Source organism: Polyodon spathula, chromosome 9 (genome assembly GCF_017654505.1).
Source record: "Polyodon spathula isolate WHYD16114869_AA chromosome 9, ASM1765450v1, whole genome shotgun sequence".
Taxonomy (NCBI): domain Eukaryota; kingdom Metazoa; phylum Chordata; class Actinopteri; order Acipenseriformes; family Polyodontidae; genus Polyodon; species Polyodon spathula.
The window spans coordinates 34,620,020-34,638,111 of NC_054542.1; the positions used below are offsets into that span (position 1 = coordinate 34,620,020).

The 18,092-nt window shown below is 37.4% G+C and overlaps 1 protein-coding gene across 2 annotated transcripts in view; it reads left to right on the top strand.

Moving 5' to 3' along the window:
* LOC121320705 (cytoplasmic protein NCK2-like) overlaps positions 1 to 11,415 on the top strand; it is a 66,033-nt gene extending 54,618 nt beyond the window's left edge. For both annotated transcript variants that reach the window (XM_041259279.1, XM_041259280.1), the window contains exons 3-4: positions 6,064 to 6,785; positions 9,814 to 11,415. In XM_041259279.1, coding sequence (XP_041115213.1) covers positions 6,064 to 6,785; positions 9,814 to 10,008 — 917 coding nt within the window. In that variant the 3' untranslated portion in view covers positions 10,009 to 11,415. The remainder of the gene's footprint in view (positions 1 to 6,063; positions 6,786 to 9,813) is intronic.
* Positions 11,416 to 18,092: the final 6,677 nt, after the last annotated feature.

An 18,092-nucleotide genomic window follows, 5' to 3' on the forward strand; every position in this document is an offset into this window, starting at 1 on the left:
GATTGCTCAGTGGGGCACATTGCCAGCTAGATTCAGGGGGAACTAGGTTTTATCCAGGTTGCATGTTTTATAGAAGTTTGTCTTTCTCCATTGAGAACTAAATTGTTTTATTTTTTAAATAGCAATGCACAATACAAAACCAACACACTAATTCTGCAGCAATTTGCCACATGTTCAGTCTTTGGTGCTGCCCTGGTTTGTAGTGTATACTAAAAGGTTACAGTATTGGGTCATTGTCAGATCTTGTATTGACATTATCTTAAAAAAAGCATGCAGAATGTTCCAATCAGAATGCAAGGCAAATTTGACATGATGTCATTGGACAAGTGTGAAATGAAATATGAATTGTTTTATTTTGCAGTGTGATTTTGAGTTTTCAGATTTTACCATGAGCCTATTTAGATAGATGTCAGTCTGTGAGACTTGTGTTTTTTTTTTTTTTCTGGCAGTGCATATCTTGTAAATTTGTGTGTTTTTGTTTTTTTTCTAAATGTCACCCAAGTATTCACACCTGAGATTTGCCTTGAAGCAGCACTTTGATCTTTTGATCTTCAGAATAGCCGGATGAAGTCTCTCAGATCTAGCTTGCTTTATTCTCTTCTTTGAACAACTGTGTATTTGTGTGAGTGTCAGTAAGCTTCTTCTGCCTTTAATTTTTTAATTGACTGACTGTGGATGGATGGCAGGAGATAGTTCTGCTGGCAGGTTAGTTTGGAGGCTAAGCTGAATACCCCCCTGTATGAGGGCACCGCTCACAGTGGAGTTGGCTAAGAGTTTGCTGGCATGGGTTCCGTGAAAGCCCCTGAAATTGAAATCAAGGATGATTTCTTCCCACCCTAGTGCAGTATGTACTGTACAGCCCTTTTTTGTTCAAATTTATAAACTATATTTATATTGGCATTGAAACACAGTATGTGCTTTAGAGAGAAATTGCTAAGCTTTATAGACCGAGTACCGTGACCTCCTTTCAGACCATACAGTACGCTGAGCAATATTTTCTTTCGGCAGCCCTACAGCTTACGGGAGGAAGCAAACTGCCCCTGTTTTTATAAGCACACTTGCTGCCTTGTGCTGTATGAGCAGTAAACAGATTATTTTTATGCAGCAGTGTGAACTTTGCAGTTCTGCAAACAGCTCACATTGAATGTGTGGCAAAGCCAGCTAGACTCAAGAAAATAATGATGCGAAGGCTGCCTTGTTTCCGACAGGATGAATGGCAGTTTACTGCATCAAAGAAAACATTTTTCAAGCTTCTGCGGAGCTGCAGAATGTTACTTTTTTCTGAAAGAAAAAGTAAACCAGTAAATAATGCTGATCTAACAATGAACTGCTGAAAATCTAGATTTTGAAGCTGTCTAAATTGTACCTTTAGTTGTTTTTTTCTAGTCTTTTTTAAGGCAAGTACTGGCTAGAACGAGTGCTTTAAGTAGGTAGTAAATCACTGTCCAATTGAGGCAGAAATAACTTGATATTATGTAATGACTTCAGAAATCTCTATGAACACCGTTGTCTAAGTTTATACTGAAAATGCTGGACTTTAAGTTACTCATTCATGTTCCTTATTCTCAAAAGAAAAATCTCAGCAAATTTAACGTGAGCCCTGACTATTTTACTGGAGGTTGTGGTGAATATTCCTAATGGCTCTAATTTTGCATACAGGATTCATATGTTACCATTATTGACTTATTTGTAAACATTTTCAGAGACCTTGTTTTTCCAAGCATATTTAGCCTTTGTAGTGGTGTATCTTTCACTGAAGAACACAATGAATCATCATGCTCTCTTTCCTCAGCAAGCTACTGTACCAGTCTGCAGCCCCCACCCCTCTCCTTGACTTTGCACTGACCTTGTATTCCATGAATAGTCATGCAAGCTCTGCATCCCTGCTCCTCACTTACTCTCGCTCTGCATGGAGCCTTTAAACCATGGCAAAATAGATGTTGATTAAACTGAAAATGAGGAAGGGGCAGCCAAGGACTAAAGCACCACCATTTTCAGGTGTTTATATGGCATTTTTTTAATTTATATTTTGTTTGTATGTGGTTTTTTTTCACCTCTTGAGATTCTCTCTTTCTGTTCAGCTGTCACTGCAAAAGAAAAAGTGCCTTTATCCTGCATGACTATATTTAATATTTTCTGCTCAGAATGGCCTGCTTTGCATGTAGGATATATAGTGAGATTCCTTTCTCTTATAAACATTACTTATGGCTTGGTTGGCTGAATTAGACAGTGTTTTATGAAATTCTGTATATGATATTTTTTTGAGCATCCTGGTCAGGCATTCAGGAATTGCTCTTGGCTTTGCTGTTGCAACAGCTTCAAGGATTATATGTGTAGGAGACGTTAGTCTGGCCTCATTTTGATGTAGTTGAGCAGTCAATAATAATTTCAAAAGTTTCCAAACTATATTTAGTATTTTCAAGTCTTATCTGTACATCTCCAATGCCTCTTTCTACTCCCCACAGCCAGCACTTGACTAAACTGTGTTTTGTATTCATGCTTGTCAGACATGTTACTCATTCAAATTGATTGTTGAATTGTTGTAATGGGAGATAAGATCTCAGCTAGCAGTTTCCTCCAAGAACTTGCATTCAAAGCCTTTTAAAACAATATATATTTTTGAAGTGGTTTTCCAGCGATTGTATCATGACGTGCAATAGCTGAGCCTCAAAGAAGTGCGTTCTTGCTAAGGATTGGAATTCTGCACCAACAAACAGTGAGACAAGTGCTGTACACTGGGGGCCAATTAAAAATAGAGGGAGCAACATTATGCAAAGACTGAGAACATGTATTTATTTCACATAGTAGATGTTTGGTTATTGTACCTTTTTATAAGGTGGGGATAACGTTTCACATTCAACACAGACTTTGCTTTCACATTTTATTTGATAAAGTGGCACCTCTACATTTTCTTTTCTTTTTTTAAACCCATGAGCCACTGGATCGGAGACATATGCCCTACATTATAAGAGTGTTCCTTTCTGTTAAGTGAGTATCAACAGGCAGGTTGACAGATGGAGATACTATTGCATTTCGCTAGCTGTACTCCTATTCTTTTGTTGCTGTTGTTTTAGATTGTTAAATGGCCTCCTTTTAATTTTGAACATGTTTCAGTACCCTGCTCTCCTAAAGGTAGCTTCTTAACCCTTTTACTAAAATATGTGCCCTTTTTGTAAATTGGGATTATTATCATGAAAACAAAACAGGCCCTGCCTCTTCTTAATCTGAGCCACACAGAGTTCTGTCATGCCTGTTACTTTGTCAGATACATGTGGTCCTAAATATAGACAGTCAAGGTGATTGAAAGGCCATCTTTCCCTCTCCGTGACTCATACTGGATAGCTGGCCTGCTGCTCGTTGAATTTCACAAAAGGTGGACGCACAACTGAGTGTATTATACAGATGTTTAAGGACGGGGTGTCCTGCTACTGTAGGTGGTTTTCTTCTGCTGAAAATCATATCCCCCAGTGTGTCAGAAATGCAGTTATCTAAATCTCAGTTAATTAGTGTGAGTAGGCTGTGTTTAATCAGCCATTCTTTAATGAATCATTGAGCTCATTGCACTTTTAGAATGTATTGGAGCTTACAAAGAGGAATTAGCCTCTGCACACCTAATTCACAGAATGGTGGAAATGATTTCAGGGGTCTGTCTGGGCTTTTCCTTCAGTCTCTCTCTGTCTCTCATGGAGCTGGCTAATTGGCTGTTAGTTTTCTGTTTTTGTTGCTTGCTTCCCTTCAAACAGTAATACATGTTCTTAGCTTCAAGTGGTACATCAACTCTCTCTTCCATGTTGGTCCACAAACAGACACATTACAGTCCTCAGTGCTCCCCCCCCAGACAGAGAGAGAACCCCTTTCCAGTTAGAAATGTAAATAATACATGCTGTGCCATCCTGCTGAAGGTGTGGCTGACACAGAACAAAAGATGTGGGGATTCCTAACACCAGTGGACCAATGTGGAGGAGGACTGCTCTATAGTATCTGCAGCTCTGTAGTTCTCCAAATTTAAAAAATTAAAAGTTGAATCACAGGGCACTGAAAGAGACACTGAAGCTAATTTGTGAACACTTAATTGGAATATTCTACAAGAAGACTCTTCAGAAGTAAAGTAATGTGCACAGCTGTCTCATTAATTTTTTTTAAAGAAAATTCATAAAACAAACCATCTAAAATGTGCCAAGAAATATGAACAGGAATCTGACGTATTCTTCAACAAAATTCTTCATTAGCAGACCATTATTCTTCCAACATGACGGCTACCCAAAGCATACGGCTAAGCCAATTCGGGAATTCTCGAAGAAAACGAAGATCAGAAGTTCGGAAATGGCCTTTCAGTCTCCAGGTCTCAATCCAATAGAAATGCTTTGGACTGATCGGGGAAAAAAGCTGCAGCCAAGTATTGTATCAAGTCTGTCTGAGCTGAAGGAAATACGCAAGACAGAGTGGACCCAGGTTTCTTCAACAAGATGTAACGTACAGGTTAAGAATTATAGACAACGTCTGAAAGCCATAATAAAAGCAAAAGGAGGACACACGAAATACTAAAGGAGGGGGGCCAATACTTTGGAATGAGATTATTTGTTAAATTACTAGAAATTGTGTATTTTACTTTTTGTTTTGGTTGTTTTGTTATGGTTTACTAAATGCTTGTTAATCTGTTACCATGAATTGTGGTATAATAAGCGTAGGGTGCCCATGCTTTCTGACTGACTGTAAATTCAGTGAAATTTTATAGCAGCTCAGATGAAGCTGCGTACTGTACTTGCTGCAGGAAGTACAACAAACTGCCTTTCCTAAATATGGCTCCCGGTTTTTTTTTTTTTTTTTTTATTTATTTATTTTTTATTTATTTATTTATTTATTTATTTTAATGTTTGTGACAGACTGTGATGAACTATCTTCAAACTAGCAGTGTCTGTCTGCCCACTGTTTTTCATTAGTGACTGTAATACACTGTGTGGACAGCTCCCTCTGCTGACTGACTAAGAAACGTTCCTCCATATTCCAGGTCTGAATGATTTAGTACCAGATAGTCCCAAAACTTCCCCTTGACTATAAAATATATAGAACCTCAAACCCACCACGCAGTTAGTTTATAAATCTATGAAAGGCTGGTTTTGTCAATTTTTTATATTTTTACTATTCAACTGATTTATTGGAGAAGGTAAAAACAAATACTCTATAACGTTATTGAGCATACATTTGTTTCTAAAGTTCTGTTTGTCCCGCCAGATTCCTTGAATAAATTACTACTTAGCAACTTGGAGAAGAAAAACTTCTCATGTCCACATTTTACATATTCACCACACAAGTGCTAGGTGATTTAAATAAAAATAAATAAATAAATAAAATGAAAGGGGAACATCTGTTAGTCATAAATTTAACTCTTAAAGTGCCCTTTCTACTCCACTGTTGTTTCTGTGGCAGAAGTTCTATTACCAACAGATTTTTGTATTCCCCCCCCTCCATTAGGACTGTGTTTTGGAAAAGAACAATGAAAACATTTAGCATAAGACTCGTCAGAAGTGAAGGAGAATACACAGCTGTTACTTGCTGTGTGTTAACTGACCATTATTTCCGATTACAGATGTTAAAAATCTGAAATTAAAATGTCGTTTGAAGGAATTTCACATTCAACTTTTTTTTTTTTAATTATGTGAAGAACAAGATGATCTTTAAAGATCACTTAGTGTGAATTTGCAGACAGTTACAAAGTGAACTTTTTGCTTTTTTGAAAGAGGTTAAATATATTGCTTCTGGGTATTCTTACAGCATCAAGTCACGTTTTAAAAGTTTTTTGGGGTTTATTTTATTCTGCAGTCGCCTGGGGAAACTCAGTATGTTCATCAAAATTCTGGAAACTGTCTTGTCATTAATAATTTTTCAACAGCAATCAGTTTCCCCATCTGTTTAATACAGCTACCTCATTTTCTGCCTGCAGCAAAACTGATACTTTTCATTTTAGCCCTGCTGTGTTTTGTTTCCTTCATAATGTTTAGCACACTAGAACAGTTCTTGAGAGCACGAGAACATCTACAGCTGACTTTTTTTTTTTTTTTTCAGGCCTGGGCAAAACAAAGAGGAAGACGAGTGCGCGAGACGCGTCTCCCACCCCCAGCACAGATGCAGAGTACCCGTCCAATGGCAGCAGCGCAGCCCGCATCTACGACCTCAACATCCCCGCCTACGTGAAGTTCGCCTATGTGGCGGAGCGGGAGGACGAGCTGAGCCTGGTGAAGGGCACGCGGGTGGCAGTAATGGAGAAGTGCAGCGATGGCTGGTGGCGTGGCAGCTACAGTGGACAAGTGGGCTGGTTCCCCTCCAACTATGTAGTGGAGGAGGGGGAAGAGTCCACGGCTGACTCCCCTAGCTTCCTCACCTCGCGGCAGGGGGCCTCCGTTAGCAACGGCCAAAGTGCCAAGGTCCTCCACTTGGTCCAGACTTTGTACCCTTTCAGCTCTGTCACTGAAGAGGAGCTCAATTTTGAAAAAGGGGAGAGCATGGAGGTGATTGAGAAGCCTGAGAATGACCCTGAGTGGTGGAAATGTAAAAACTCAAGAGGACAGATAGGGCTGGTACCCAAAAACTATGTGGTCATTGTAAGCGATGGCCCTGTCGTGAGCAGCTCTCACACTCCTCAGATAAGCTGCACTGGGCCCTCTCTCACGGGCAAGTTTGCAGGACGAGATTGGTACTACGGGAACGTGAAGCGGCACCAAGCAGAATGTGCCCTTAATGAGCGAGGGATAGAGGGGGACTTTCTTGTTCGGGATAGCGAGTCATCGGTAAGTGTTGTCTGCTTCAGGCTCTGCCATGCCTGATCAGCCCCAGTTAATAACTTTGATATGTAGCACTGCAAAGGGAGGGGAGGGGGGCTACACTTGTCATTCTCACCAAACAGTTTTGTTTATTTTTTTCCATTTTACATGAAGCCAAACTATTTAGAATCTTTTAAGGCAACAAGAAATAAGATTATTACATAAGATTATTATATATACACTGAGCATCAAAAGAAAGTTGTCACTATTAAAACATTTATTTTTGAAAACAAAATAAGGTATATAAATGATGGATATTGACAAAATGTTTTTGGTTTCTTTTTAATCACTCGATCATTCATCCTTGACCATGACACACTTGAGTGACTACGACTGAAGCATGTGCACTTAATCACCTAGTTAAAGAGACAGTTGATTGCACACTGGGAATGGAGTGATTTCAGCTGTTGAACTGCAAGCTTGAATAAAAGCAACATAGAAAATCACAGAAAAATACCAATATGCCACGTCTGTCAAGAGAGCAGCGCCTTCGTGCAATCGGCATGTTGGAGGCTGGACTAGGGCAGCCTACTGTGGCTCGCCCACCTGGGTGCTCATAGCCAGCAAATTCAAATCTGGCATGACAGTATAAAAAGACAAACTCTGTCAATGACAGACCATGAACTGGGAGCCCAAGAACAAAAGATCATTTTACAACATCTTTGTGATGTCAGTTGTTAATCAGCACACTAAAAAAAGTCACTGCACCTGCTCTAAAATAGTTTGTCATTTTTCGATCACATCTAGTGAATTTTATCCAAATATAAGTGCTAAGTTTCTTTTGATGCTCAAATATAGGGAAGCATTAAAAGCAGAATAGATCTTGAAGCTTTTTTCTTAATTGAACAACAGATTTGATCTCCTATTTTTTGTTTTTTAACGAACAGCTATAGCATTGTGTGGCCCTGAGTCAACAAATCCCAGGTGTTATATGTGGCATTCCCACTTACAGATATAATATAATACATTTAGGATGAAACTGTATAGTTATTTTAATCAAACACAAGGTGGCATCCATATTTCGATTCATTCATTGCAGTAGGCTAAACTTCAACATTTAAGTGGAGTAATACAGTGGCTCTCAAAAGTATTCACCCCCCCTGAACTTTTCCACATTTTATTGTGTTACAACATGGAATCAAAATGGATTTAGGAGTTTTTGCCACTGATCAACACAAACAAGTCCATAATGTCAAAGTGAAAAATAAAAGCTACACATTGTTCTAAATTAATAACAAATATAAAACAGAAAATAATTGATTGCATAAGTATTCACCCCCTTTGCTGTGACACACCTAAATAAACTCTGGTGCAACCAATTGTCTTTAGAAGTCACATAATTAGTTGAATGGAGTCCACCTGTGTGCAATTAAGGTGTTTCACATGATTTCAGGTTAAATACACCTGTCTCTGGGAGGTCCCACAGTTGGTTAGTACATTTCCTAACAAAAACTACATCATGAAGACGAAGGAACATTCAAAGCAAATCCGGAATAAGGTTCTTCAAAAGCACCAATTAAGGGAAGGATATAAGAACATTTCCAAGGCATTGAATATCCCTCAGAGCACAGTAAAGTCCATTATTCAGAAATGGAGAGAATATGGTACAACTGTGAATCTGTCTAGAACGCTTTCCTCAAAAACTGAGTATCCTGGCGAGAAGGGCACTAGTCAGGGAGGCTACCAAGAGGCCTATGGCAACTCTAAAAGAGTTAGTCTTCCACAGCTGAGCTGGGAGACACTGTGCATACGGCAACAATAGCCCGGGTGCTTCACAAAACTGGCCTTTATGGGAGAGTGGCAGTTGAAAAAAACTCACATCAAATCTTGGCTAGAGTTTGCCAGAAGGCATGTGGGAGACACTGAGACCAAGTGGAAGAAGATTCTATGGTCTGATGTGACCAAAATAGAGCTTTTTGGCCTCAACGCTAAACGCTATGTTTGGCGCAAGCCTAACACCGCACATCATCCTGAGAACACCATCCCTACTGTGAAGCATGGTGGTGGCAGCATCATGCTATGGGGATGCTTCTCTGCGTCAGGGCCTGGAAAGCTCGTGCAGATAGAGGGCAAAATGGATGCAGCAAAGTACAGAGAAATCCTGGAGGAAAACTTTTTGATGTCTGCAAGAGACCTGGGACTTGGGAGAAGATTCATCTTCCAGCAGGACAATGACCCCAAACATACAGCCAAAGCCACACTGGAGTGGCTTAAAAACAAAAAGGTCAATGTCCTGGAGTGGCCTAGTCAAAGCCCGGACCTCAATCCAATTGAGAATATGTGGAAAGAGTTGAAAAAGTTGAAAATTGCTGTTCACCAGAGGTTCCCATCCAGCTTGACGGAGCTTGAGCAATTTTGCAAAGAAGAATGGGCAAAAATTGTAGTGTCCAGATGTGCAAAATTGGTAGAGACTTATCCAAATAGACTCGTGGCTGTAATTGCTGCCAAAGGTGCCGCTACCAAATATTGACTCAAGGGGGTGAATACTTATGCAATCATTTATTTTCTGGTTTGTATTTGTAATTAATTTAGAACAATTTGTAGATTTTATTTATCACTTTGACATTATGGACTTTTTTTGTGTTGATTAGTAGCAAAAACTCCTAATTAAATCCATTTTGATTCCATGTTGTAACACAATAAAATGTGGAAAAGTCCAAGGGGGATGAATATTTTTGAGGGCCACTGTATACTGTACACATGTGGAGTAATTACTTCATAAAAAATTGTCTGTGAAAAAAGTTAATTGAATGACATATTTTATCTTTTACTTCTCAAAGGAAGTGATTGTTCAGGTTAACTGAGAACAACCAGGTTTTTTTTTTTTTTTTTGTCTAATGGGAAATTGGAGGTTAAGTAGCTTTCCACAGGCAGGACTACTGGGCAGCATAGACCATGGGAGGAGTCAGGAACCAGCTTCTAACTGTGACCTTTGTATCTATCAGTAACTTGCTAAATCAATTGTTTCTATTCAATTATTTTCCTCTCCTCACAGCCTAGTGACTTTTCGGTATCGCTGAAAGCTTCAGGAAAGAACAAGCATTTTAAGGTGCAGCTAGCAGAAGGAGTGTACTGCATCGGCCAGCGCAAGTTTAGCTCCATGGATGAACTGGTGGAACACTACAAAAAGGCTCCTATCTTCACGAGTGAACACGGAGATAAATTATACCTTATTAAACCGCTACAGTGACCATGGCTCTGGAGTTGGCCAAAGTCCGGCCTGTGACAACTAGAAGCCTTAGTTTTGGACATTCACTTTTACAGAGCACAGCCGTTTCAAAGACTTAATTTTTTTTTTTAATTTAAGCTACAAATTCAGGGTGATTTTGCTGTTGGCTGTTCTTGTTCCCCTTTACTTGTTCATATGCCTGTTTGTCTTTCAGTTCTGTGGAACGCATTCAACCTTTCCCAAGGTTGAAAATAATATAACTTCACTAAGTGACCATTTTAAGCACTCGCTTTATGCCTTGGCTGAAAGCACATCTACAAATGTTTTGCTTTTTTAGAAAGTACTGAGAAGACAGGGCTACTTGCCATTCTGTTGAAACAGTGTTAGTGCAATTCATATCACTCATGTTTCCTTTAAAAACAGAAAGTACTTGGACACAGTCTGAATGCACTGAATCTGCAGCTTACAGAAAGAAAAGGAAATTGCAGTAGGCTGATCAGAGTAACTGAATTCTGTGGCTTTTGCTGAGCAGGTAGCCAGTTACAAATCCTCCTAGAATCTAGAAGCACTATCTAAATTGTGTGCTCTTAGAACAGTGAAGAGGATGCTAATTAAAACAATATTATAGAACTGCTTTTCTGCAGGAAGATTGTAAGAAAAATTTAATACAAAGAAAAAGTGTTTAATTTGCATCTGAGAGGCATCTCTCAAAGAAGTTATCATTTAAAGTAGAATGTTTTGTTAATTACAACCAAATGTGCCACCCACATAATGCTTGTCTCTGCCCTACTGCTTATTTAAAAAATGATTATGTATTTAATTCTCAGAGTAATATGTATCTGTAGCTGATTGTGGACACTAATAAATAAGATTAATACAAAAATATATATCTATATAATTTTGGGATTATAATTTGCATTGGGAATGTATGTTTGATAACAAATGAAAGGCAATTGACCATAAATTCTCATCCATTTTAAAACTAAATATGTTTGTCTGGTCATTTACTGTGATTTTACTGTGAGTTTTATTTAATTTAAATGTTGCAACTGTGTAAAGCCATTGTTTCACGATTGGAGAATGATACAAATATGTTTTAAACACCACAAGTCAAATGTGTTTGTGGCTTTGACATTGACCCTGTATGGCTGCTATTGAGGTCACATGACTTTTTAAGATTTCTGCTTGGGAAAGAATCCTTTGAGGTATTGACTTCATATTTGGTTCAGTCGTGTTCTGTTTCAAAAAAGTGTTTTTGCATTTGACAAATGGTACATTTCAAATAAACATCTAACAAGGGATCTTTTGAGAGTGTAAAAGCAAAAGTATGATTATTTGTTTTCTGAATAGGTTTTTTGATTTAACATCTTTTTACAAATGTTTTGGAAAATAAGTATGTATATAGTAAAGTAGATTTGTTCTCTTGTTGTTTGAGCTTGCTCTGCTTCATTTAAGACTCCTTTATTAAGTGTCATTGATTTCCACAGTAAACCAGTATGTCACCCTGCCTGAAGGTATAGTATATTTACTATCCCAAAGTACAATTTCTTTAAATTGTTGTGTATGTGAAACTTTGTAATGGTCATGGCTATCTGGTACATTGTAAGCAAACACTGTAAAGCAGAGTGTTTCAAGGTCTTGATCCCTCTGCTCATCATTTCAGATCTTGTGTTCCATGATCCATACCTTTTCCGATATATCGAAAGACAAGGCGAATGCAATAGTATCATAATAAAGAAAAACTGCACTCACTAGTTTCCCATAATATCAGTATTCTGCACTTGTAAACAGATTAATCAGGCCTCTCATTCTAAACAACTCTTGCATGGAACATTGAAGGTAAAAAAACAGAATTTACTCATAAATTTGTATTGTATATGATATTAATAAAGAGGGGTGTTTAGATCTGCAGTCTTTTGTGTAATAGTGATATGTATTACATAGGCTCATCCACAACTCCAGGAGAAGTTGTACTAAATTTAGATTTTTTTTAATTTTTATTTTTGTACTATGGTGTGTGTTGGTAGACAGAATGTGAAACCATACAAAAACCCATCTTCTTCCAGATGTGCCTGTGAGGTGAGTCTTTGTAGGGTACATAATCTACCTGTAGAGCAGGGGTCTCCAACCCTGGTCCTGCAGAGCCCCAGATTCTCAGGTTTTATAGGTGTCTATGTCATCAATGGCTAAAGATCTGGAACACATGTTAATCTTCACTAATTAAACCAATAATTGATGCAATTAAGTAACTGAGAGCTCGGTTGAAATGAAAACCAGCAGACCCAGTAGCTCTCCAGGACCAGGGCTGGAGACCCCTGCTGTAGAGTATATGCAATGTGTGTGCATATCAGTTTTACAGAGTAAAAGTTATCTGCTATTTCTTTTTATTCCAGCAGATGTCACTGTAATATTGGTCAAAACTGTATGTTGGGGAATGAGGCATGCATGTGTTTTTTCTGAACCATTGAAGCGAGTTTGTGAAATAGTTAATAATGCTGTTCTGCGTTTGTAATTTAAATTTTAAAGCACCATATAAAAATGATACTACATTTTGGCAAAACTACGGTCGTTCTCCTATTGTAAGGAGTTGAAATCCTGGAATATAGAATTAGTGTGTCTGTATGTCCAACAGGGCAGTATTTCATTTAGTAATTTACTGTATGAAAGTGTAGTGTACACTTGTACAGCAAGTTTACTCCCACATAGTTGTCTAGCTGCTCAAAACAGCAGCAAAAATGTCCAGATCAATCTCAAAATCTTCAATACTGATCTAACCATGAAAGGTTTACTGTTATGTGCAGTATCATACATTTAACCTTTACAGCAAAGGAAAATTTATTTAAATATATTGCACATTTTAGGCACAGTTTGTGTAAAAAAAAAAAAAAGAAATAAAAAAAAAAGTAGAGCAGAGAAGGCATCAATATTTTATTTGAATTTGTTTTTCATGAATTGCGATAGGACTGATCTTTTAATCAATTTTTATTTGAATTTGTTTTTCATGGGATTTCTTTTAATTTTGTTTTTTTATTCATTCTTCCTGCTGATACAGTTGTTCATTATAGACTTGCGAGCACCGTCCTCATCAAGAATGCATCTGAGTGTGGCAACTTTGTTCAGTGGAAGTAGTTTTAAGTATTCCTGGGGGACAGTGGGCCTAAATCATTTTGTACAAATCAAGCATCAGGTAAACGTGAGCATGCATAGTCATTGTGTTTTTAAGAATAGCATATTGGGCAGATAGGTCTAGTGTGGATATATGTGTTGTATATTACATACATGTTTTCTAATGGATGCTTTCCAGATTATTAAAATAGTACATTTGGATATAAAGCCAATGGAGTTAATTTACTCATTTAAAATAAATATCAGTGCAAGGCCTATGTTTAAATTACAGATCCCAGTAGATAACCAGCTATTAAATATGTGTTGTAGCAAAGGCTGATGGTTAAACTAAATGCTATGATGTTGTGGATAATGGTGTCAACCCATTCAAGTCCAGTTTACAGGGGAAAACCCAGATAGTGTTCACAACAATCAACTGGTGATCGAATTAAGTCTTTATTGAACCAGCTTAATCATTTATAAAAATAAAAAAGGGCAAACTCCCAGCTTTTATCAGGATTGATGGTCATTGCTGGAATTTCAATCAGGGCTGACATAAATGTAAGTACGGTATTGTAAAACTTAAATGTTTTGCAGTATTCATGTCACAATGGTGATATGTATTATAATGTGAAGACGTGTCTTCCCTCTTAAAATCTCTCCTGGGAACTGGGTAGCATAGTAATTGAGTGTCCGCTCGCCAATGTCATCAAACAGGTGGGTGTTAGGTCTGTGGGCTCATTAACCATTTCTGAAATGTTTTTATTTAAGTGTGTGTTAATGTTGTCTAGACCATGGGAAGGTAGCTTGTTTGGTCTTTTTTCTGCTGTGTTTTTAATATTTACAGAACTACAGTTACAGACCAATTTTCAATTGTTTTACTCATGAGCTAATTTTGCACTGCTCCACTTTTCCTACCTCCAAAATACTATTTAAGGCCTTTTTAAATTTTTTTTTGTTTACTTTGAGCAATCACTTACTCCACTGGCCCCTTTGCTCCTGTGCATCTCATTATCGGTTCAACTGCTACTGAGGTCCAATTTTCAGTCCGAAAAAGTGGACTGTCTGCAAAAGACGACTGGGTTCAAATGCACATATTGTCGTGAAAGTCGGAAAGAAGCAAAAAAAATAATCACATTTATTGAGAACACAGCACTACAAACATGATGCCAGTAATAACACGGGGATAGATGGTTGGGGCATTCACCTGTGTTTAAGAACAGTATAAAAAAGATTGCATTTGGCTTTAAAACACTTTATATTGTCCAATACATTTTAGCTTAACATGCTGGTTATTATAAATAGCCATTAAAACTGCAAACTAGGGCTTGTGTGAAGAATTAGAGAGGTTGATCTCTCTGTTTTCAGTCTATTTTCGTGAATATTGATATTCCTGTTTAGCAGAGCAAAGAGAGGTTAAAAGGTCAAGGAAGGATGCTGCAAAAGACTAGAGAAGCATTATATACCATGACTTAAAAATCCACTGGAATCGACATTGCAGACTTTTAAGAGTTAATTTTAAAAAAACCATAGAAGGAACAGAGAGATTAGTAGTAAGTGATTTGAAAAATGTATCGGAGCTGCTGCAGGATCATGCATTTACAGAGAAAGTGTGAGCATTAACCAATGAGAACTGCTTCTTACAGAGAAAGTGTGAGCACTAACCAATGAGAACTGCTTCTTACAGAGAAATTGTGAGCACTAACCAATGAGAACTGCTTCTTACAGAGAAAGTGTGAGCACTAACCAATGAGAACTGCTTCTTATAGAGAAAGTGTGAGCGCTAACCAATGAGAACTGCTTCTTACAGAGAAAGTGTGAGCACTAACCAATGAGAACTGCTTCTTATAGAGAAAGTGTGAGCGCTAACCAATGAGAACTGCTTCTTACAGAGAAAGTGTGAGCACTAACCAATGAGAACTGCTTCTTACAGAGAAAGTGTAAGCACTAAATCCAGTGAGATGCTTTACAGAGAAAGCATGAGCACTAACCAGTGAGAAGTGCTTCTTACAGAGAAAGTGTGAGCACCATCCAATGAGAAGTGCTTTACAGAGAAAGTTTTAGTTTTGGTAATACCCAAAAGCAATATAAAGTTCTATTAGGTGCTAATAATAATAATAATAATAATAATAATAATAATAATAATAATAATAATAATAGACTAAAAACCAATCAGTAACATTTGGACTGATGAATGCATGATGTGTATTGAGGGTTGGGCATGTCTTGCTTATTTTGCTACACTCTGACCTTGCCTAGTAAATTAATAAGTGATATCCCTGAATATACAGTATAATTGTCTATAGTGGTTTAATTATAATTAATAATATTTTCTTTAGGTTAGAAATCTGATAAATAATATATATATATATATATCTATATATATATATATACTATAATATCTATATATAGGTATATAAGATCATGTGTGACTAGATAATAAAACCCATATTCAAACACACACCAAAGAAAAAGACTGGACAAAGTCAACCATTCTTTGTTTTGCTTATACAAGCATTGCACAGAAAAACAGATTGCCCTTCCTCATCAGCCAAAGGTTGTCTCAAGGTTACAGCTGGAAAATATTGGTGAAGCGTGAATGGAAATAAACAGCAATGTTTTGGCTTGCAGTCACAAAGAGACTGCTGTTTTTCCTCCATTTAATTGCTCAACTATTGCCTTTATTACTGTAACACTACACCACTGTTCAAGGAGTGCTTAACCTTCTATAAATAACAACAAATAAAGAGACGATCATATATTATAAATCGTCAGTGTTAGCAGGTATTTTTTAAAAAGTAATCCATTTCCGTTACTTAAATAAAATTGTAACTAGTTCAGCGACACTGGAACAATTTTTAAAATGGGGGTGCTGAAAGCCATTGAACAAAACTAAGTTGTGTATGATAGAAGCCATGCAAAGCCAAGGGGGTGCTACTGCACTCCCAGCACCCCTACTTCCAGCTCCCTTGAACTAGTTTACAGTAACTTATTACTTTGAAAAAAAAAAAACTATTTATAGTTACAAATACTTACTTCTCAGGCACAGTTTAAATTTGAATAGAGATAATGTTTTTCAGTTTGGTCAGACTACAGCTTGAAATATTCTTTGAAGATTCAACTATTGAACCCACTCTTTCCCACCTCTGATGGCATTTTGTAGCGAAACGATATGAAAGTGCTTTCGTGTGACATGCAAGACTTGACCTGCACTGTTGAAGTGCTTACAGATTTCCATGCTATGAATTACGACTTTTTTTTTTTAAATGTCTAAAAGTACTCTCTTAGTTTTTCACATAAAATGTAATCTGTTACCTACTTGAAAAAGGAACTATTGCAGTTACAAATTACTGAAACGTGTTCAGATTACAGTAATGTGTTACTTCCCAACACTAAGTGGAGTGGACAGTGTTGAAACGGTTCCTAATAAACAGGATACAATCCATGCTTGTTGAATCTCCATGTGCAATGATCTTGTAGATACTGCTTGCTCCTTACTTGTTTTCAGTATTTTGGGTATGCTGTGTATTGATTAACACAATCCACATGTCATAATTGTCTGTGTCTGCGGTCTTCCTCTATTGTAAAACAATTGGCTGTCTTCTGAGACAATTGTGATTTCTATAAAGGAGAATGAAAAGAACAGGGGCCCGTCCCATGCCAGACATTAAATAAAGGTTATGTGAAATTTCCATCTCTGTAAATAGGCTGAATCTGTTTCTGGATGAAGGAACTGCCCCAAACAGCCTTAGATTAGTGGACCAGGACATGGGATGTGCCATTGTTCACTGCTGTTTAATGTACACGTTGGTCAAGAGAAAATATCCACTGTCCGTTTCTGTCTTTGGACTGATATTTTCCATCCAAAGAGCGCAAAGGACCATTTCCATCCATTTAGCCTGAGGATCCAATACTGGAAAGAAAGGCCCTGCCTAAAAAAGGCTTGTGTGTATTATCACTTAATTATCCCCAATGTTTATGTCATTACAAAATGAAACTCAAAAATAATCTTTTGCATTTTTTTCTTATGTTTAAAAAGGAAAATAACTAATCAACAGTTTTTTTTTTGTTTGTTTTAAGGTTCTTCTCTGAAGACTGAAGCTAGCATATTTTTTGAAAAATCAGTCTGAAGTACTGATTGACCTTGAAATAGGAAACTGGGGTTTGAATACCTGCATGAGTTCCAAGCACAATTTAGGACAATTTTATGGTCATTTTTAATGCTTGCTGGTATGCTTTAATTATTTCATTGTTATCATTGCTAACACAAGCCTAGTTTAAGGGACAGATAATCTGTTTTATTAACAGGGTGCTCAAGCAAACCATCAGCCAGAGCAAATTATTAGATTTATCAAGGATATTCAGTATTGACCTTAGTTCTCAGGCTCCAATACTCACGTCATGGGATGAGTCTGTAAATCTTCAGCAGAAAGCCCTAGTAGATCGGTTACTGCAGCTTTTACCCTCTCCAGGAGCAAGGTCCTGTTAATGCCTGTGAAACTGGAAAATCTGAGACGCACAAAGGTCCATACGATGGCTTCAACTGATGGCCAAAAATGAAAGTGTTACTATGGAAGTAATTTCATCTCCAGGGGTATGTTTGCAGGAATTATCTTGTCTATTCCCACATTCTTATATTTCCCATCGAATCCTGTGTTGACCCTCTTGTGGAATTGTACTCATTTTAAGATTATTTTTCCTAGTGTGCACCAGATTTATTTATTTATTTATTTTTGCTTCAGAGTTCACTATGTTTAGCATTAAATATTGTTAAAAGATAGAGATTGTAGGCAAAATCACCATCTTATAGACCATTGACCTTCGGAAAACATGACATTGAGCAGTAAAGTTTAAGCCTTTAGAGTTTCTAAAACAATTCCATCAGTAACACCTGCCATGCTCTTCCATTAATGTCTCTAATATGTGCAGTTCTGAAAGAATCACGTGCTTTACAGGTATTTTAAGTGAAATAACTTTGGTAGTGTCTTCATCATCATATT